Source organism: Argentina silus (genome assembly GCF_951799395.1).
Source record: "Argentina silus genome assembly, chromosome: 2".
Classification (NCBI taxonomy): Eukaryota; Metazoa; Chordata; class Actinopteri; order Argentiniformes; family Argentinidae; genus Argentina; species Argentina silus.
Genome location: NC_139656.1, coordinates 21,142,623 through 21,164,623, shown reverse-complemented (window position 1 = coordinate 21,164,623; position 22,001 = coordinate 21,142,623). Strand labels below are relative to the sequence as shown.

Below are 22,001 nucleotides of genomic sequence, written 5' to 3'. Positions count from 1 at the left end.
GACAACACACTTGTTCGGCTTACCCACTTTAATTAATCAGATCTATTGTTAGGAAATGTTCTCAGCATAAAGGTTCACTGATTGGACAAAAGCCACTTTATAGTCTGCTTAATCTAGAGTTATTTCTGTTAGGGAGTCAGAGGACAGATGCCAGAGTGAAGGGGAGGATGACAGAGCGGTCACAGGGCGAGAGTGACTGAAGAAAGAGAAAGCGATAGAGACATAGAGGCCAGATTTAGCCCCACGTTATTTGGCACCAATCACAGCATGGCTTATGAACCCCCCCTATACCTCAGAGCGGTTAATCAGCTTGCCACTCGCATGTCATGGAAGCCGTGCACAGAGTGTGGAGTCAGAGCACCCTGGCCTGGAGAGACAGATGATCTAGGATGAGCTGCTCCAACATCACATACTGTCAAACAGACATGTCCATCAGGCTGTCATTTTATGTTAGGGGTGAATGTCTATCTGGCATTCCTGGAGCTTCTATTTGCTCAAAAGAGACAGTTGTGTGGCCTCTTAACCAGATGTGTTCTATAATACTAGCAGTCTGAGTTAACCAAATGTGTATCAACAAGCATAATAATAATTAGTTCACTAGATAGTGTTAATGTTAATACTCAACGCCCAAGAAAATATGTTATGGTTAACCTTGGATTTTATATATATATATATATATATATATATATATATATATATATATATATATATATATATATATATATATATATATATAATGCAATGTAAAGCACATGTGTAATTAGCATATGTACATATGCAATGTAAAGCATATGTTTATCAAATATGTCTAATTTAACTTTTTCTCTCACTCTATTTTATTGCTCTCTACTCTGGTCTGGCTGATCCATGGGTGTAGTGATGGATGGGAGTCTTGTGGTAACCTTGCCAGCTTTGGGCTAGTGCCCTACTGAGTGCCAAGGGGCAGAATCCCTTCCACAAATACACTCTCCCAACACACTCACTGTCAACCCATCCAGTCCTCTTCTGTGTCTGACCCTGATAGAAGCCCTGTGGGGAAATGGCAGCTCACAAAGACTCTAGTTTCCTCATCAACCTCTCCAACCACCCACGATGGCAACAGGAGCCCTCAAGGAGAGAGAGAAAAGGTCAAAAGCGGACAGAGGTAACAAACAGAATGAACAGTTCTTCGCTAGGTGCTCCTATGTTGTCGTCCCCACTGCTCCACTCCAAAAGCTGGAAGAGCAGCTGGCTTATGGTCCCTCTACTGATGGCCACCTGTATGACCTGTGAAGCCTGGGGTGCCACTTTCAAGGTGGCCATCGTTGGGCCCTGGACATGTGACCCCTTATTCTCCAAAGCCCTCCCTGACCTGGCAGCCCGCCTGGCCACCAGCCGCATCAACAAAGACCCCTACACCAGTAAAGGCTACTGGTATGACTACACACTGGTCAACGAGGATTGCCAGTCTTCCCGTGCACTTGCCCGCTTCGCTGAATTGGAAGGCTATGGTTCAGCTTTCCTTGGCCCAGCTAACCCAGGCTACTGCTCCTCAGCTGCCCTGTTTGCAAAAAACTGGAATAAGGGACTTCTCTCTTGGGGCTGTCTGAAACCCAACATGGATGAAGTAACATACCCCACGTTTTTGCGACCCTTGCCACTGTCCGCACGTGTTCTGTTCTCTGCGCTGCGTTTCTTCCGCTGGGCTCATGTGGCCATCATCTCATCTGAGGGGGACCTGTGGGAGGCTACAGGACACGAGCTGGCCGCCTCACTGCGCACCCTCGGCCTGCCCGTCAGTACTGTGGTCACCATGGAGATGGACAAGGATGGGCCTCGCAGGGCCCTGGAGCAGATACGGACGGCAGACCGCGTCAAAGGTGTGTATGTGTGTGTGTGTGTGTGTGTGTGTGTGTGTGTGTGTGAGTGATGAAAGGAAAGGTACACAAAAAATGCACTGACTCTCTGTCTATTCTACACACTTTTATGAGAGTACAGTAGTGTGACGATAACAGGCTCATGCTATTCCACTGACCTTACCCAAACACTCATATCTGATTTACTAATATTTGTCTCTCCATTTGCCCTCTATCTCCTTCACCCCCTTCTCCCCCCACTCCCTCTCCTCATCCTCTGTCTCCCCAGTGGTCATTATGTGCATGCACTCTGTATTGATTGGTGGTGATCCCCAGTATCAGCTCCTGACCAATGCCATGGACATGCGCATGATTGACCGTGGCTACGTTTTCATCCCCTATGACACCCTCTTGTACTCACTGCCCTATAAGGATACATCCTACCCCATCCTAGCCAATGACACCAAGCTGCGACAGGCCTACGATGGCGTTCTCACCATTACCATGGATTCTGGCGAGCGCAATTTCTATGAGGCCTTTAAAGATGCTCAGACCACCTATGAAATCCGCAGCAGCACCCCACCAGAGCAGGTGAGACATCCTGAGCAACAGACCCTGAGGTATTCTGGGGAAATGGGCTTAGCACTTTGAATGCACAACTATCCTCTTGTAGTTGTAGTGGAGCTGTAGTTCTTAAGAAACAAGTACCTCAAGGTCTTGGGTTGATACAGTGGTCCAGTATTGATAATGACCAGTATTTTGTCCATGCTTTACCACCTCTGTCCTTATCTGTTTCTCTATTAATGTATAAACATCATACATGATCACCCTACCATTTCAACCAGCCTGATCAGACCCCAGCTTGTCAGTCCAAATGGTTTAAAGCCACAGTTTTCAGTGATGGCCTGTCTGATCAATGATGCATCATCACCACTTTTTTCTCCTCTCGTAGGTGTCTCCATTCTTTGGCACCATCTACAACATGTTTTACTTCCTGGCAATGTCTGTGGAGCAGGCCCGTTTGTCAAAAGGTCACTGGGTGTCGGGGGACATACTTTCCAAGAGCAAAGGAGGGTTTCAGTTTGAGGGCTTCAATCAGCCCCTAATGTCCGGCTCCGAAGGGGAGGGCATGCAGGGGCGCTATGTGGTCCTGGACTCGAATGCCATTGGGTCCAAGCTTTACTCAACACATGTTCTAGAGGCTCCCCACACTTACGGCAAATTCGGGGCGCTCAAGTACATTGGCCGCTCCATCCACTTTGCAGGCAGTACTCCCAGCACTGACTCCGGTTGCTGGTTCAGCTCATACTTCGCCTGCAGTGGGGGTGAGTGGTCTGGCTATTTGGTTAAGGGTTGAGGAAAATGTTGATGTTGTGAGAATGAGTCTTTAAGATATTCTTGTCAATGTCCTCTCAAGGATCTCTCTCTCTCTCTCTCTCTCTCTCTCTCTCTCTCTCGTTCTATTTAGGAATGGATAGAGGTACTCTCTTCTTTCTGTTTCTTCTGTTTGCACTGATTGCTGGAGGTGGTGCTGCCCTCTTCATCCACCTCAGGTATGTCAAGTTAAAAACCAAGTACAGTAGGAATGTGTCATTGGACTAGTCTCATTTGACTGTCATGAATATACACTGAACAGGTTTGTGTTTGTGTATGTGTATGTTGTCACTCATATGTTTTCATTTGTGTCTGGCTAGGCAACATGGCCAAATTGGCCTCATCTTTGGAGGAGGGGGAGGAGCAGGGGCCTGTAAGATAGTTCTCACTCTGGATGACCTGATCTTCATCAATACACAAATCAGCAGACGGGTCAGTTGGAGGCTTTTATATTTTATAGCATAAATTCTGACTGTGTTGTGAGTGTGAGAGCTTGTGACTGTTTTACATGCCTGTGTGTGCCTGAATTATCTTACTTACGAAAGAGTATCTATTCTTAACTAGCTCCTTGCTACTCTCCTCTCTCTCTGAGTAGAAGCTGAATGAGGACAGTGTGATGAAGAGCCAGCTGGATGTGAAGACCCCACGCCATTCAGTGTCTGGACGCAGCTATTTGGCCTCTACCCCTGACAGCTCAAATATTGCTGTCTTTGAGGTGGGTGATGTCAATCTCCCCAGTGGGGGGTCTCAAACTGAACACAGTTGGATAAATTATTCATTTGAGACATCCAGCAATGGGAGGAGAATGTCTGCACAACAAATATCAATGCAAATGTCAGTGTATTATAGCTGATGTAGTTGACATGACTCAAAGGTCAGTGCTATCTGGTGCCATGCAAGTAAGACATGTTAATACTGGTACTTATGTCTGTCCTAATGGAAATACTTTATCTCTCTGTCCCTATTCCTGACATTTTCGGTTTCTTTTAGATAGACAATCAATAACATATTATTTGCTCCGCCCAGGGTGACTGGGTTTGGTTGAAGAGATGCCCCAATTGCAACTCTATGTCAGATGTCAAGGAGAGCACTCAAAATACCTTTGTCAAGGTGAGAGAGTGATAGTGACTGATTGAGAGTTTGTAACTAACTGAGTGATAAATGAGAGAATAAGTGGTTTTTACTATCTCTCACCTTGTTTGCCCTTATTCCTCCACTCTCAGCTCAGGGACATGCGGCATGAGAATCTCAACCTGTTGCTGGGCCTGTTCTTTGACTCTGGGATCTTTGGCATCGTGACAGAGCACTGTACCAGGGGCAGCCTGCAGGACCTTCTCAGCAACGAGGAGATGCGTCTTGACTGGATGTTCAAGTCTTCCCTGTTAATGGACCTGATCAGGGTGAGAGAGAAAGCTTATACTACATTATGTTTCATCTCTCACTCCATCTCTGACTTTTTCTCACTTCTCATCATTTATAAATGTTTCTTTCCTCCCAGGGAATGAAGTACCTGCACCATCGTTACATTATCCACGGGCGTCTCAAATCCCGTAACTGTGTCGTGGATGGGCGCTTTGTGCTGAAGGTAACTGAGTATGGCCTCAACGATATTATTCAGAGCCAGAACATCTCTTCAGTCGAGGCCAGGCCCGAGGGTAAGATCAATGCTTTTGTAGTGTTTTGTCTACTTATATGATCCTTCATCATTCATTCGACAGAAATATGTGACCTGTAAGTATAAACCTTCTCAGATTTGTTATGGACCGCACCAGAGCTGCTTCGGGACGTAAAGCTCCAGAAGAGGGGAACATACCATGGTGACGTCTACAGCTTCGCCATCATCATGCAGGAGGTCATTGCTCGCAGTACTCCTTTCTGCATGCTGGACATGCCCACCAATGGTGAGACACCAGAGACATGGCCATGGGAAAGGCATGACTGAGACAAAGCAAAAGACATATAGAAAGTGTAAGAAAGTGTAAAATGAATGGTGCTGAGAGGGTGGTGTAAAATCAAAAAAATACTGCAGGAAATAAATCATTGCCATTTGAGCAGTAAACCTTATTGGCAAATATAGACACTTTGAGGGGTTTGCAATCACTGAAAAAAATAAATCAGATCAATCACTGATAGTTATCATCAGGCAGCAAAATGGAGTTCTAGAATCACATTATGCGTGTGTGCATTGTTTGACAGAGATAATCAACAAGCTGAAATCACCACCTCCACTGTGTCGGCCCTCTGTCTCGGTGGATGAGGCGCCGCTAGAAATCATCCAGATCATGAAACAGAGCTGGAGTGAGGAACCAGAGAAAAGACCCACCTTTGAGGAGATCTTCAGACAGGTCACACACATAAACATAATGTATACATGCACAATGACATACTGTACATACCAGGGGAGGCTGGTGGAGGTAGAAATCAGAGGACGGGCTCATTGTAATGCATGGAATGGACGTGTGTTTGATACCATTCCTCATTCCATTCCATGCATTACAATGACCCTGTCCTTCCAATTTCTACCTCCGCCAGCTTCCCCTAGTACTTAGACACACACTGCTCTTATGGACTCAAAATGCTTATTATAAAATAGATTACTGGAGTATTATACCTTCTGTGATCTCCCTATTCTCTCCTCTCACTATGCTTGTGTTTGTCCTCTGTTTCTCCTTTAGTTTAAGAGTGTGACCAAGGGAAAGAAGACCAACATCATTGACTCCATGCTGCGCATGTTGGAGCAGTACTCGTCCAACCTGGAGGATCTGATCAGAGAGAGAACAGAGGAGCTGGAGGTGGAGAGACAGAAGACTGATCAGCTGCTGGCACAGATGCTGCCCAAGTAAGGCTCTCTCCCATTATATGACATAAAAAGCTGCATATGTCTATTTGCAAAATCCCAACAAATTGAAACCGCCATAATTTGTGTAAAATATAGAATATATTTATTATATCTAACTTCAAATGTAATCTAAAAATCCACTCCCTTGTCTCTCCTCAGGTCTGTGGCCCAGGCACTAAAGACAGGCAAGCCTGTCAAACCAGAACATTTCTCTGAGGTGACCCTGTACTTCAGTGATATTGTGGGATTCACCACCATCTCTGCCCTCAGTGAGCCCATCGAGGTGGTTGACTTACTAAATGATCTCTACACACTATTCGATGCCATCATTGGGCAGCATGATGTCTACAAGGTGAGAGTCCAAGGGGTTGTTTCACACTAACACTATGTCTGTTTGTTCATGACTCTAATCCTAAACACCTTTACCACTCTGAGCATGAGAGTGTGTGTGTGTGTGTGTGTGTGTGTGTGTATGCGTGTGTGTGTGTGGGTCGGTGGGTGGCAGTATGTGCATAACTCTTTGTGTGTGGGTTTCAGGTGGAGACGATTGGAGATGCCTACATGGTAGCCTCAGGAGTTCCCAACCGTAATGAAAATCGACACGCAGCCGAGATGTCAAACATGTCCCTGGACATCCTACACTGCATTGGGACCTTCAAGATGAGGCACATGCCTGACGTCAAGGTCAGGATTCGTATCGGCCTGCACTCTGGTGAGCAGCCCACCTTTTATTTTGGATTACTTCCATCTTCCATATCTGATACTTATATGCTTTATTTCATCCTCTGATTCATCGTTCAGAACTTGTAGACAATTTGACATAATGTTTTCCATTCAAAAGTAGGTGTATTGTAAAGATAAAGATAAAGACAGACAATATGCGCACGGGCACACACACTGATTCGATTTTGAATTGCACATATCAAATCAGATTAGAGAATGAATACAAATGAGTTAGTTGTACAAGGATAACTTGGAACATGGCATTAACGTCATCTGACTGTACAGGTTGTTAAGAGCAAAAGAGTATTTTTACCTGATCCTTGTCTGGAACATATTCCAGGAACTGTGAATTGTCCTCCACTTACCTCCTGTCATCCAATTAGACACTGCGTAATTCTTGCGTCTTGTTACTCTGTCCTCCGAATTTATATATAAGAAGTTACATGTTTGGCACAAAGATGACTAGTAAGTGCTTACGGTTTATTATGGTAAAGAACAGCTAAAAAAAAATGCAATTGATGTATCCATTAAATAAAAGGATTTGACCCAAATGGGTGCAGAAAACAGAGGCAAGATGTCTTTCAATAAGTCATAAATCATGGGGATAAGCAGTGATTGTGTGTGTGTGTGTGTGTGTGTGTGTGTGTGTGTGTGTGTGTGTGTGTGTGTGTGTGTGTGTGTGTGTGTGTGTGTGTGTGCGTGTGTGTCTATCAGGCCCAGTTGTGGCTGGCGTGGTGGGTCTGACAATGCCTCGGTACTGTCTGTTCGGAGACACTGTCAATACAGCCTCTCGAATGGAGTCCACAGGGTTGCGTGAGTACCTGACATTTGTTTATTGTACAGAAACTACTGAAATCACTGTGTGTGAGTGCTCTAATAAAAAGGACAGGTGTATTGCAGTTTGTGTGCATGCAGCAAGAGGCTAAAGGAGGTTTACGGTGAGCAGTCCTTAGTAATCCTTTAAGACTATCAGCAGAATTAGTGGCCAAAATCAGGGTTTAATGAAAATGTCCTCCAGGAACGAGCTTGCCTCAGGTACCCTTTCACTACAATTTAAATACCACAATTATGCTGGTATTAGTGAAATCAAATTAAGTAAGTGTTGAAATTTGTAAGTGTATTTGTAACAGTCTGAACATTTTATAAATATACTTGGAGTGATGATACTGATTGTTTAACAGTCCAAAAATTACCAGTCAAATCAAAAGACGACAATTTCTTATCTGACTGCTGGCAAGTACATTTCTAGTGAAGGGCCACTAAGTGCAACAGCTAGTGTCAGAGAAGAGCACACATACATCTCCCATCTACTCCCATCTAGTGGTTACAAGAATAGCAACACAAAGAATGCAAGGGCTATACAGTTTGTTTGGGTAATTTGGAACAGACCAGAAGCCAGCGCACAAAATAGTGTTTTAAAGCCGCTATCAGTGTTTTTTGTGTTAATAAAAAAATAATTACAGTACCTTTATGAGGGTAGAACAAATGTTGTACCTCATCATCATCCGTATTGCTTCATAACCAAAGCAATAAGGAGGTATTACTGTAGGAGATTTTGTAAACAAATGATGTATAGCTTTAAATCATGTTTTGAAAAAGTAATGGTCTTATGAAATGGAATTCCTTGAGAACAACAGACAGGTCATAGAAATCTAGTTTTATGTGCATGTCAAAATGCACTTTCCCCCATTGTTTACATTTTGCATGCATAAGTCACTGATGCTTTAAGTGTTGTTGTTGCTGTTTTAGATTAGATTAGATTAGATTAAACTTTATTGTCATTGTGCAGAGTACAAGTGCAGAGACAACGAAATGCAGTTAGCGTCTAACCAGAAGTGCAAAAAAAGCAGAAAAGTGCAGTGTGAACAATATATACAGGTAGTGCAGTATAAGCAGTATATGAGCAGTATAAGTAGTGCAGTATAAGTATAAGTAAAAGTAGTGCAGTATAAGCAGTGTATGTATTAACAGTAACATTATAAGCAGAATAAATATAGAATGCAGTATGAACAGTATAAGCAGCATATGAGCTGTATAAGCAGTGCAGTATAAGCAGTATATATGTTGTTTTCTAAAGCAAAAATATTATAAAAAATACATGTGATGGTTTACTCATGTGAGACCAACTGACCTCTAAAGCAGTTTTGTATGATAATTTTTGTTCTCTCCACTGTGTGAGCTCACTAGACAAGAGTTGTTTTTTAATAATTGTATAGTAAATGAATAATGTTTTAGGACTACATTAAATGAATTCAACACCTGAAAATGTTATGACTAATGTTGCCTTTGTTGTTTTTATTGTTGTTTTTGGGATATCATAGCTTACAGAATCCACATCAACCAAAACACAGTTGATATCCTAAGAGCTTTGAAGCAGGGCTACAAAGTAGCCACCAGGGGCATGACAGAGCTAAAGGTAAACACACACACATCCATTTCATACACACACAAACACGCACATTAACTTACACACACACGCACTTGCACACACACACAGAACATTTTAATTCAACTGCCATTTCTTCTCTAAATCCCCATTTTCTCATTTCTTAGGGAAAGGGAATTGAAAACACATACTGGTTGGTTGGGAAAGATGGATTTGATAAGCCACTGCCCATACCACCAGACCTTCAAGTAGGGTAAGATTCAACCTGCCTGTATCTTTTCCTTCTGCTTGACTTGTCTGGCTTACTTTCCTTGGCTGTTTTGTGATTGACATGCTGTAAACTGTAGTCTCCCTCCTCACTGTGAATATACAAATCAAATAAAATCAAATGTTATTTGTCACGTACGTTGCATACAGCCATAATTGAATAATGAAATGCTTTGGGATCTTGCTCCTCGATCAACAACAATCAACAAATCAACAATACAATATAATATACTAATAATAATAATAGTGACAGTGGTAGTGCATAAGGGTGTAGTGTAAGTAGCAGGTACTATTCGAAAAGCTAGCCATTGCGTTCAGTGTGCCAACCGAACAAGACATTAAGCTCTTTGACTTGTCTTTCCACAGGTCAAGCAGTCATGGCATCAGTTTGGATGAGATTCCTGCCGACAGAAGACAAAAATTCCTTGATCGGCAGAAAAAGATGGGCTAGCCTATGGTAAAGTACATTCAGCTTACCTGTAATATCCAAGACATAGTCTTAAAGGACCTACAGTATATTTTTCATAAGGGAACTTTGTTTGTAATGTCAATAAGGTCAATACAATGATTAAGCACTACATAATATCAATGAATCATCAATGATGAGCACAGTTTACAGCAATAACAGTAACTTTAGTCCAAATGTAACATTGCTCAACCTATACAAATCATTTGTGCTCCATTATACTGTACTACTCATTAAAGTATAACATACTGTATCATTTTCTCACAGATTGTGAGGCCCAATCTCCTCCATCAACCTGCAAAAGTCAAAGACCAAAAACATGGAAACAGAGTGGGTTGGTTGGAAGGGTGGGATAGGGGTGTGTCCTATCAAGAACCCTGATCCTCCACATTGCACAAATAAGCCAAAGTCAGACAGTACAAAAGTTTAATACATCACACTTGTTGCACAAAGCAAAGATCAGTTTAAATAAATTAAAAGTATGAGCAAGCATGGGAAATAGGAGGGATAAATAAATGGGGTATTATGATCATGTATAAAATGAAAGATGTATTGATGTAGAAGTCATAGAGAATGAATGCATCACAGGACAAGCATTGGAAGTGATGGACTCTTGCTTAAAAATCTTTTAATGATCACAATATCATGTGTGTTATATACTGTACGTATATACTGTCTATTTTGCTTTGTAGACATTTTAAACAGTATCCAAACAGGACTATATGACAATGGGTATATTGAAATTTAGCACATAATGTATCTAACCTGCTCTGCTCTGTCAAAATGAGAAAATGAAAAGTTAGAATTCATTTATTTCACTAACAGGTACAGTATTAGGTAAGATTCTTGTTAAAGGAGTTCCCTATTTTTGTATTACCTTAACATTTTTCTTGCTACAATAATTAACGCCTTCAAATAATTTAATGAGAATTGAGAAATATCAGCCCTGTCACCAGCAAATGTCAGTAGAAATGTTCAAAGATAAGTCAGTTAGACTTTCAACTTATCAAATAAATGTATTGTAACAATCTCTGTCCCCAGAAATTAATTTTTCACCTAAAAAAAATTCATTTCCACTTCAACTCTTCTCTCTCTCTCTTAAATCATGCTTCATTCGTGTTATCACTGTATTCATTTTGTTATTCAGTCAAATTCAGGTATTTCTACACACGTTTGTTTTGTGATATTTATACATATATTATCAATAGCACACTTTCCTTTTTTTAATAAACTGTACATTTGTTAAAACATGAAGTGATATCAATTTTTATTACAGCAATGAAATGGAATGAGCAATGGGTTGAACAAATGTCCCAATGGGAATAATTTGGGTGTGAAAAATATAAATTAAATTAAAAAAATATTAAAATTCATATTCTATTGTATACTTCTTAGATCACAACCTCAGCTCTTACAAGGGCCATGTCTACAGTATGCTGGCTTCTATCCAAGCTCTTTTCTGCCCCATGTCTCTTGGTCGAGGTATTACATTAAACAGCAAAATGCAGGAGACAGATACTGTACTGTCTACAGTCTTTTTCTGAGTTGAAGATAATTTAGTCATATTAACGGCACTGTTAAAAATGGATAATAAGAGACCGGAGTGAATACCAGCATATACTGTTTGTGGTTTCTCAATAATTCATTAATTTTAAGAATGGTCTAAATGTGATTGGTTTGAAAAATACTGTCTATCAAACCCAAATAGCAATGTTTCATTGGAATTAAGAAGATTTGTTTATTCTGAGATTTGGTCACATTGTTTGTGCTTGTGTAAATAAATAATGGTTTTAGTGATGTCTATGTGTCATTTGTTTTTTTATACTTTAAAGGGATAGTTCACCCAAATTACAAAATCCCATATTTGGTTCCTTACCCTGATATGAGTCTATGAACAAGGACAAACTTCAATCAACAACTTTGGTTCTGTTTATCTGGGCACTGTAACACTGTACAGCTAATTATTAGCATGTTTAACTAAAACCCAATGCAAGTCAGTGGACCTTAAATTATGTTTTTGTAATGCCCAAATCATCTAAAATTCCATGAGGAGAGTCAATTACTTGATTTTAATGACTTTGAAATGATTTGAGCATGATATTTCAAACATGCTATGGGTCCATTGACTTGCATTGAATGTTGGTTAAAAATGCTAACAAAGAGTATGTGGATTGAAGTCTGTCCTTGTCCATGTACTACTTTCAGGGTAAGGAACCAAATATGTGATTTGTAACCCTTTAACACCGTTGAAAGTAACAGTCTAACAGTAACCCTCTCAAATCTTCACGTGTGTTCTTCAATTAGTGGTATTCTGAATGAGATTACACACAAATCTTATACAAGCATCATACTCTGTATAAAACCCAATCTGGTCAGGTTTGCAAATTTCTATTCACATTTCAAAACCCTTCACTTGATATAGGCCTATGTTCCTAATAAATTGTAGTTACATTTTCACCTTATCTGTTTGGTACAACCAAAACATGCAAAGTTATACCGTATACCTCATTTTCACCTTTTATGTTTGGGTAAAACCAAAATGTATACAGTAGGTAGGCTGATACTGCAAAGGTAAAGGTAAGGAAGGTATCATAAGGTATGGAGAGAATCAGGTGGAAGCAATGGTGACAGTCATCATATTAACACATTATCAGGGCTGTAGCACAATGACATTAAAAAGGGCATCAATAAGGAGCCTGTTAGACAGAATGCATAAAGTCATGGAAACAAACGTCCAAATTAACATTTTATATTTTGGATGCTGCTAACTGGCACATTGCATCAAAGTTAATGAATGAATATTATACAATCAAATGAGTCCTACAGCAATGTAACGCACATAGGGACTGCTTCTAATAAAATCTGTTTAAATCTATTTTATATCAGTTAAGAGACAGGTTGTTGTGAGGTTGAATGAGTGAAAACATGATACTTACCCGAATGCTTACAGTAAGAAGGCCTATCTGAACTGTAATTTGACCAGAAGTAGAGCACAAGGGCTCCACCTACTCAGCTATAACTAGCTTGGTCATTGGTCTACATTGTGTTATAACGACTTTGTAGGAGTGGTTTACTGTAACAGAACTCTCATTGGTTTTTAGCTCTATCAATCAGAGTAGCAATAGCGGCTCTCCGAGAGATAAACCTTATTTGACACATTAAAACAACTGTTTCTGGCGAGGTGTCCTTGACATCGAATGATTAAATCTTATTTCGCTGACACTAATTGATGGGGTATATCAACAACGCTCGGGTCAGCCATCTAAACATATTAGATATATTATATTTCTACCCGATTTGGTACAAAAACGAAACGTTTGACCAATTACTGGTTGATTTACATCTTGTTATACTCAATTTAATTGCACACAATGCAGGACGAGGCATCACCAAGAAGCCGATGCATTACGCGTTTCTCGGACTTCCAGGAAGAACGATAACGAAAGGTAAATACTTGGATTTAACATGATGCATTATTTTATTTTCTTGTGCGGCTTCTCAGAATAATTCATAATGTGACAATCTATTGTTTTGTTGTATGCGCCATCATTGCTAAAAGGATATACAGTCTTTATCAATTCAATCGAATCTTTAACAATTCGTGTTGATCATATAGTTTATCAAATTAATTAACAACATAATTGAAATAATACATGCCTTAGCTGTTAACCTCCACAGTGGCAATGTCTCATATGTGTTATTTTACATCACGAACTTCAAATAAAGAAATATCATGCTCTATATTCTATAAAGTTGGTCTTATTTCAGGGTTCCTTTTTCGTTACAAGTGGGGATATTGCTATAGCTTTACTTTTGCGCTGTTCAGGCAACGAGGGCGGGGCCAGGCCAAATAAATGTGGGGAGGGAAAAACGAAGACAACAAACCCTCCAAATGTAGGCCACCGTGCGTGACCCAATTCCTCATACAAAACACAGCAAGTGAATGTGGAACACGGCGTTCCCCCGCCCCTCATCACGGGCCAGCTCGGCACAGTTCCAGGGCAGGCTCTGTGTGTTTTGCAGTGCTATGGTAGATTCAAGTCAGTTATTATGCATTGGTTTTCCACCTATTGCTTGAATATCAGAGTTACTAATGGTGATGAAAAGTCTCTCTCTCTCTCTGTCTCTCTCGCTCTCTCTCTCTCTCTCTCTCGCACACACACACACACACACACACACACACACACACACACACACACACACACACACACACACACACGTATTTAACAAGTATTTTAAAAAAAAATAGACTAGGATCTATAGGCCTACAGTAGTCTATTCCATTGATATTGTGTGTGAATCAGGATGAGTAGTAGTTGGTACTGTAGATTCAGTTTCTCTTTTGTCAGTTTTCATTTAGTGCTGTACATATTGCAATAAGCAAGGCTAGTGGTTGTTTTTGGGTACAGGCTTTCTTGGCTCAAGCTTGACATTTATTTGAAGGCCAATAGATTGTGCTGTGTGACAGATATTTTGTTTTGGGCCCCTGGCAGTGCGATCAGTCTGGCTCTGACCTACTTTCCTCCTTACTTCATACCTGCAAAGCTATTTATATCCTTGACATGGGGTTGTTGGGAACAGCAGACAGCATCTTAAACTGGTCTCTCAATCAGCATCTGATCAGCATTGACCTCATTGATCAACCCACAGAGCTGTGGGAGGAAAGCACAAATGATAAATGATTGTGGTCAGTTCAGTCTTCATAATAGCCTGTATAGTATTTTAGCCGAGTGCTTGAACAAACAATTTTCGGGGTGTTGCTGCTTTGAGTTTACATAGACTTCCAGTTTAAAAAATCCAGGTGATGGCACGTCTGTTCATTTGTATTCATGACACAGAAAAACCCTCAAGGCTTTACTGATATAGGTTAACCCAGAATGTGTAATAAGCTCTGTTTGATGTGTTTGCAGAAAACAGCCATGGAGGACAGGAGACCTCTCCCTGCAGGGGGAGCAGGAGATCCAAAGCTTGTGACATCAGTGGTCAAAGTTGAGCAGGACACAGAGGCCCGACTGGCTAGGGAGGAAGGGGAGTCTGCCATACCCATCAGAGTGAAAAAAGAGGATATCACAGATGTGCCCCTCAAGGTGCCCAGGTTCCAGTATGTGGACTTCCCCTCCCTGCACCAGTGCATCCAGCAGCTCACCGTGCCACCTCTGGACAACTGGCTAGAGGGCTGTCCACTTGGAAGGCCCTCCGGACGCACTCCCATCACTTCAAAAGAAAGAGTACCTAAATTTAAATATGTGGATTATCCCTCTCTGCACCACTGCATCCAGCAGCTGTCTGTGCCACCCTTGGAGAGCTGGAGCTCAGGGTTGGCCAGGCCAGGGAGTGGGAGTGGGGCAAGAGAGAGACTTGGATCCACCTCACAACCCAGCTCTGTGAAGGAAAATCAGACGGGACAGGAAGACAGTTCAGCATCAGCACACAAGCAGGATAAGTACACTGCTTTCCCCTTCCCTGGTCCTGATCCCGGTTCCATCCAGTGTGTGACCGCCTCAAACCAAGCTTCCCATAAGCCTCAGCTGCCTGTGCGCTTGAGCAGTCCACCCAGAGCCAAGCCCTCAGTAAGCTCACATGGAGAACATGCTCTCCATAATAAGATGATGATGGGTTCAGATCATCTGTCTCACAAATCCCTTTGTCCCAAATCGTGCGTTGCTGGAATGAAGCATGACAGAGGAGCGGGGCCACTCAATCAGAGTAACAGGAAGTCAGCTGGTGATGATGTTGCTGTTGATAATGTGCACCCAGACAGCAAATCTCCACAATCGTATCAACAGGCCCAAGTTGAGCTCAGTGACTCACCTGACCTAGGGCAAGGATTTTGGAGAACCATCCCAGAGTCAGTCTGTCCATTTTGCCAAAAGATGTTTTCAGATCCAGAGGAGTTGCGGATTCACCAGAGGAGCCACCGAGAAAAGGTGAGTGTGTGACTTGTAAATCACAAGTCTTCATTTGTCTAATTGATTATCATTGATCACAGGTGAGTAACACATCTTATGTCATGGTCCTCAGGAGGTGATTTTGGCTACACAAAACACCATCAAGTATTACAATGAAAATGTTTTCATAATATGCCCCATAACACTGTCATGTCATTTCAGAAGCCACATTGATGTCTTGACCAAGGAAACACCCAGCTGACAACAATGAGCATATTTGCAACTGTGCTTTCCTCTTCTACTTCTGTACTGGCTACATGCAGGCTTGGACAGAGGCAGGCATCTCAACAGGTCGCCTTGATGAGTTTGAGGATTGTGTTTATTTATGGCTTCCACAAAGGCGTACCAACACCTTTGGTTGACTACTTCATCCAAAAAGTCAAATAAAAGTCAAATAAAGTATTGAATAAAATATGATATGAAAAATTGTCTTACTGTACAAGACCTGTTGAGGTGTTTGATGGACTTACAGCATCTCATTTACTTTTTTACGTTTATTTTGCCATGAGGTGATATGGATTAGATGACATAACAGGAAAATCAACAAATATATTATTGTTTCAAATGTCAGGAATTAGATTGAAATGCAGTGCAAGTGCATACATTTTTACATTTTGTTAGTGGAGACATTTGCTTTAATGTTTTCCTATTTACAAACTGTTTGTGAAATGTCGCTTTATGGCATAAACATTAGTAAATGAGGGTGTCAGCACATTGTTCACTGGAGATGGCTGCCTGTTCCGTATTTGAAGCTATATAATCTAGCTTTGGGTGCATATTAAACCTTTAGCTTTTGCATATGCTGCGAAACAACACAGGCTCTTTCTTTATCATTTCTAAATGATTTGTTGTATTTTTATGTTTTTTTTTTACATTGGTAATAATGTGTTATTGCTTGTAATGTCTAGAATTTACTTGACTTTACTTATTTGTTTTCAAATGTTTCCTTGTTTGTGTGCATTAAAGATTTTCCAATAAATATGATTCTGACTATTTATCTTCAGAAAATTATATGTACAGTGCATTCAGAAAGTATTCAGACCCCTTCACTTTTTCCACATTTTGTTATGTTACAGCCTTATTCTAAAATTGATTAAATTCATTTTTTCCCCTCATCAATACCTCATAATGACAAAGCCAAAGCAGGTTTTTAGAAATGTTTGCAAATTTATTACAAATAAAAAACTGAAATATCACATTTACATAAATATTCAGACCCTTTGCTATGACACTCGAAATTGAGCTCAGGTGCTGTTTCTACGACTTGATTGGAGTCCACCTGTGGTAACTTCAATTGATTGAACATGATTTGGAACAGCACACACCTGTCTATATAAAGTCCCACAGTTGACAGTGACCAAGTGACCAAGGTGGGAGGTGACCAAGAAGCCAATGGTCACTCTGACAGAGCTCTAGAGTTCCTCTGTGGAGATGGGAGAACCTTCCAGAAGGACAACCATCTCTGCAGCACTCCACCAATCAGGCCTTTATGGTAGAGTGGCCAGACGGAAGCCACTTCTCAGTAAAAAGCACGACAGCCCGCTTGGAGTTTGCCACAAGGCACCTAAAGGACTCTCAGACCATGAGAAATAAGATTCTCTGGTCTGATGAAACCAAGATTGAACTCTTTGACCTGTATGCCAAGTGTAATGTCTAGAGGAAACCAGGCACTGCTCATCACCTGGCCAACACTATCCTAGCCTAGTGCTCGACCACAACACAAACTTTTAGAAAGTGCTTTGTTTGAACCCTAACCCTAACCCTAACTCTTAATCCAAACCCTAACCCTAACCCAACCCTAACCCTACCCCTAACCCTTAATCCAAACCCTAACCCTAACCCAACCCTAACCGTAACTCTAACGCAACCCTAACCCTAACCCAACTCTAACCCTAACCCTAACCCTTACCCTTTATCCTAACCCAACCCTAACCCAACCCAAACCCTAACCCAACCCTAACCCTAACCCTAACTCTTAATCCAAACCCTAACCCTAACCCAACCCTTAATCCAAACCCTAACCCTAACCCTAACACTAACTCTTAATCCAAACCCTAACCCTAACGCAACCCTAACCCTAACACAACCCTAACCCTAACCCTAACAGTAAACCCTAACAGTAAACCCTAACCCTAACCCTAAACCCTAACCCTAACCCTAACAGTAAACCCTAACAATAAACCCTAACCCTAACCCTAACACTAACAGTAAACCCTAACCCTAACCCTAAACCCTAAACCCTAACTCTAACCCTAACCCTAACAGTAAACCCTAACCCTAACACTAACAGTAAACCCTAACCCTAACCCTAAACCCTAACTCTAACCCTAACTCTAATCCTAACCCTAACCCTAACAGTAAACCCTAACAGTAAACCCTAACCCTTACCCTTTATCCAAACCCAAACCCTAACCCAACCCTAACCCTAACCCTAACTCTTAATCCAAACCCTAACCCTAACCCAACCCTTAATCCAAACCCTAACCCTAACCCTAACACTAACTCTTAATCCAAACCCTAACCCTAACGCAACCCTAACCCTAACACAACCCTAACCCTAACCCTAACAGTAAACCCTAACAGTAAACCCTAACCCTAACCCTAAACCCTAACCCTAACCCTAACAGTAAACCCTAACAATAAACCCTAACCCTAACCCTAACACTAACAGTAAACCCTAACCCTAACCCTAAACCCTAAACCCTAACTCTAACCCTAACCCTAACCCTAACAGTAAACCCTAACCCTAACCATAAACCCTAACCCTAACCCTAACCCTTAATCCAAACCCTAACCCTAACCCTAACCCTTAATTCAAACCCTAACCCTAACCCTAACCCTATCCTAACCCTAACCCTAACCCTAACCCTAACCCTTAATCCAAACCCTAACCCTAACCCTAACCCTAACCCAACCCTAACCCTAACCCTAACCCTAAGTCTAACCCTTACCCAACCCTAACCCAACCCTAACCCTAACCCTAGGCACAGCAACAGCCACCATGGAGCAAAGTACAGAGAGATCCTTGATGAAAACCTGCTCCAGAGCGATCAGGACCTCAGACTGGAGCGAAGGTTCACCTTCCAACAGGACAACGACCCAAAGCACACAGCCAAGACAACGCAGGAGTGGCTTCGGGACAAGTGTCTAAATGTCCTTGAGTGGCCCAGCCAGAGCCCGGACTTAAACCCGATCGAACATCTCTGGAGAGACCTGAAAATAGCTGTGCACCGACGCTTCCCATCCAACCTGACAGAGCTTGAAAGGATCTGCAGAGAAGAATGGGAGAAACTCCCCAAATACAGGTGTGCCAAGCTTGTAGCGTCATACCCAAGAAGCCTTGAGGCTGTAATCGCTGCCAAAGGTGCTTCAACAAACTACTGAGTAAAGGGTCTGAATACATATGTAAATGTGTTATTTTAAATTAGCAAACATTTAAAAAAAAAACTGTTTTGGCTTTGTCATTATGGGGTATTGTGTGTAGATTGATGAGGGAACAAAATTAATTTAATCCATTTTAGAATAAGGCTGTAACATAACAAAATGTGGAAAAAGTGAAGGGGTCTGAATACTTTCCGAATGCACTGTAAGTATAGGTTACACTTTAATTTTAAACACTTTAACATAGCTACTGTAAATGATTTGTTGTGCAGTATCATGAATTGTACCTGCATGATGGACTATTTGGGACTTTCCAACAACAATCGCATTCGAAGCTAAGAAGAAGTCAACTGAATCTGCCCGAAAACCGTCAAGCGGCTCAAGCCTCTAGATTGGGTCAAGGAGGTCATAACGTGCGTCAAAGCACCAGGTAGGTAAATCATTTTACAAGTGAGCACTACACCTTTATATTATCAATGTCTTACACACACACACACACACACACACACACACACACACACGGGATACAGGCCCCATCTCCATTTTTGGAGACTATATTGTCTCTAGGTGGCTCAGATGGGTGAAAAAAGACATTGTCTGGTGGAACAGCCTGATCTCAATAAAAGGGTAAACATTATCAAAATAAAATAAAAATATGATCAAGAAAGAGACAGTCACTTAGATTTATCATGATTGGCTACATTGGATAACAAGAATTAAGTTAACCTTTACATGCAACAGCTTTTTAACCCTCAAATTCTTTGTACCTCAGTGACTATTTTGTTCCTCCATCCTGACCCGACTCCTGGGCCGAGATGGAGACCCCAGTCAGGTTGCCCAGTGTCCCCAGTGCCCCAACGCTCTGAAGCTCTGCTGGTCCTGCTTCTCCCCCTGGCAAAACTCTTGTGAGGTCATTTCTGGATGCTGCAGAAACCAGTCCTGCCAACTAGTGGCCACTCTTCTTAACCTATGGCTAGGTAACAGACCCAAAGAGTAGCGTTCGGGGCTCTCCAGAATTCCGTGCCAGCCCAAAGTGCCACAGTTTGCTAATGCCCACATCTGGATGTGCCCTGTACCAGCTGCAAACACAGCATCTGTTTCATTTGTTTACAGCCAAGTGTGTGCAGAGTGCAGAAAGGCTAAGGAACTGTGCTGGTCTCTGTCCTGCTCTAAACCCACAGCAGGCTGGCATATATTTAGCACATAGCACTGCTAAAAGTACAAAAATGTGCATTTAAGTACAGTGCTATCTGCCTTCAGTAGAAAGAGAACATGCAAAAGTAGTGGTATACCTGTAGATGGATCTAAAAATTCTCCTGACCTAAGAATCAAGTGTTTAAAATAAATAAATAAATAAAAATCATCAGACCCCCAGACCAGTACAGCAGGTGGCAGTAGTGCTCTTTTTACACTAACACATAATTTCTGTTGCCACATTTATTATTAATAGCTGTATCAGGTTTAAACCAAGTCTTTTAATAAATTATTGTAATCGTAATATTGTATCCCAACTCCCAGATCTGTAAGACAGTTATGCTTTACAAATCCTGGTGTGTCATGCTGCAACCTTGTTTGCAATGCCTGCACTTCACCAATTAGTTAGAACAGTTACTGATCTATCATTAGTAATCATTAATAGTAATCATTCACAATTAAAAATGAGACACGAAACTAAGCATCAGGATAGGATCCAATCTTTCAGTAATGATCTATAGACATTCCTCTCTCATATACCACCCTGTAATTTATACCATAACTCATCCACACTGGATGCAAACCAGGCCTTCTCTATTCTCTCCCTCCCACTCCCTGATGAGGTTTAGATTGTCATGTTATCCATCATACAACTGTTTAACCCTCATGGGTCAATCACAAAGTGACCTGAGGGTCTCTCCTAAGGAGAAACTCATACCTAAGGAGACCAGCAAGACCAGGGAAAAGGTTACCTCTTAAGCATTGGCGATCAGCTTCTGTCTTTGTTAACATGCAGAGGAAAATGGCTGCCCACTCTAAGGATTGTAGCAGGAAATATGATTCTGACAATGGCTCTGATAAAGACTCTACCAACTCTGATAAAGACTCTACCAACTCTGATAACAGTAAGAGCTATGAGGGATATTTTGGGTTTTAATCAAAAGCTTCACTAAAAAGCTTATTTTTTTGAATACCTTTCACAGCTACTGACCCAAGGCCTCTCTCCCGAGGCAATGATAAGAGGAAAAGTAAGCAAATAGGCAAGAAAAATGGTAAAAAAAATAAAAGGACTAAGGACCATGGGAAAAGGACTGTGAGGAAAGGAACAGACTGAACTGAGGAACAAGTGTTGACAAAAACTCAAAATCCTGAACCCTGTACACCGTCACCAAAAAAATACTTGGAGGAAGACACTGAACAAGGAACTGTAAGACAATCATAATCTCTACTATAACTACATGTCATCTCTCCAAGCCCTAGAATAGTCAGGACTCCAGTGATGGAGATTCTCCTCAAGCCAGATGAGTAAACCATCTACTCACTTGGTGAGTCCCTGACCCTGAACCCTGCCCCTCTGACCTCAACCTTACTCTCCTTCTCTCTCTCTTGACAGGCCTCCCTCTCCCAGACCTCCCTGGTGCAGTGTGTGGGTGAGCCCCAGGTTGAATGGCACCTTCCTGGCATCCCTGATATGTCCACCACTTATGATGACAATGCTGCAGTCTCTAACAAAGACCTTCAAGACCAAGGCTGACTACAGGCAAAAACTGACTACAAGCACCACTGCTGTTTGTGAAAACCTCGATGA

The 22,001-nt window shown here is 41.6% G+C and overlaps 2 protein-coding genes across 2 annotated transcripts; both read left to right on the top strand.

The window, feature by feature from the left end:
* Positions 1-1,039: 1,039 nt before the first annotated feature.
* On the top strand, positions 1,040-9,875 carry gucy2d (guanylate cyclase 2D, retinal; the record flags this gene model as incomplete). The annotated part of the gene is made up of 18 exons (XM_083685876.1): positions 1,040-1,859; positions 2,125-2,426; positions 2,788-3,160; positions 3,304-3,388; positions 3,530-3,641; positions 3,805-3,924; positions 4,236-4,319; positions 4,433-4,609; positions 4,708-4,864; positions 4,961-5,110; positions 5,406-5,554; positions 5,885-6,048; positions 6,208-6,400; positions 6,586-6,760; positions 7,486-7,584; positions 9,093-9,187; positions 9,325-9,410; positions 9,791-9,875. The coding sequence occupies 18 exons, from the start codon at positions 1,040-1,042 to the stop codon at positions 9,873-9,875; spliced, it is 3,426 nt and encodes a 1,141-aa protein (XP_083542002.1).
* A 3,195-nt stretch (positions 9,876-13,070) lies between these two features.
* LOC310801418 (uncharacterized protein) lies at positions 13,071-16,781 on the top strand. The gene is made up of 3 exons (XM_083665443.1): positions 13,071-13,336; positions 14,801-15,817; positions 16,001-16,781. The coding sequence occupies exons 2-3, from the start codon at positions 14,810-14,812 to the stop codon at positions 16,010-16,012; spliced, it is 1,020 nt and encodes a 339-aa protein (XP_083521569.1). The 5' UTR covers positions 13,071-13,336; positions 14,801-14,809; the 3' UTR covers positions 16,013-16,781.
* Positions 16,782-22,001: the final 5,220 nt, after the last annotated feature.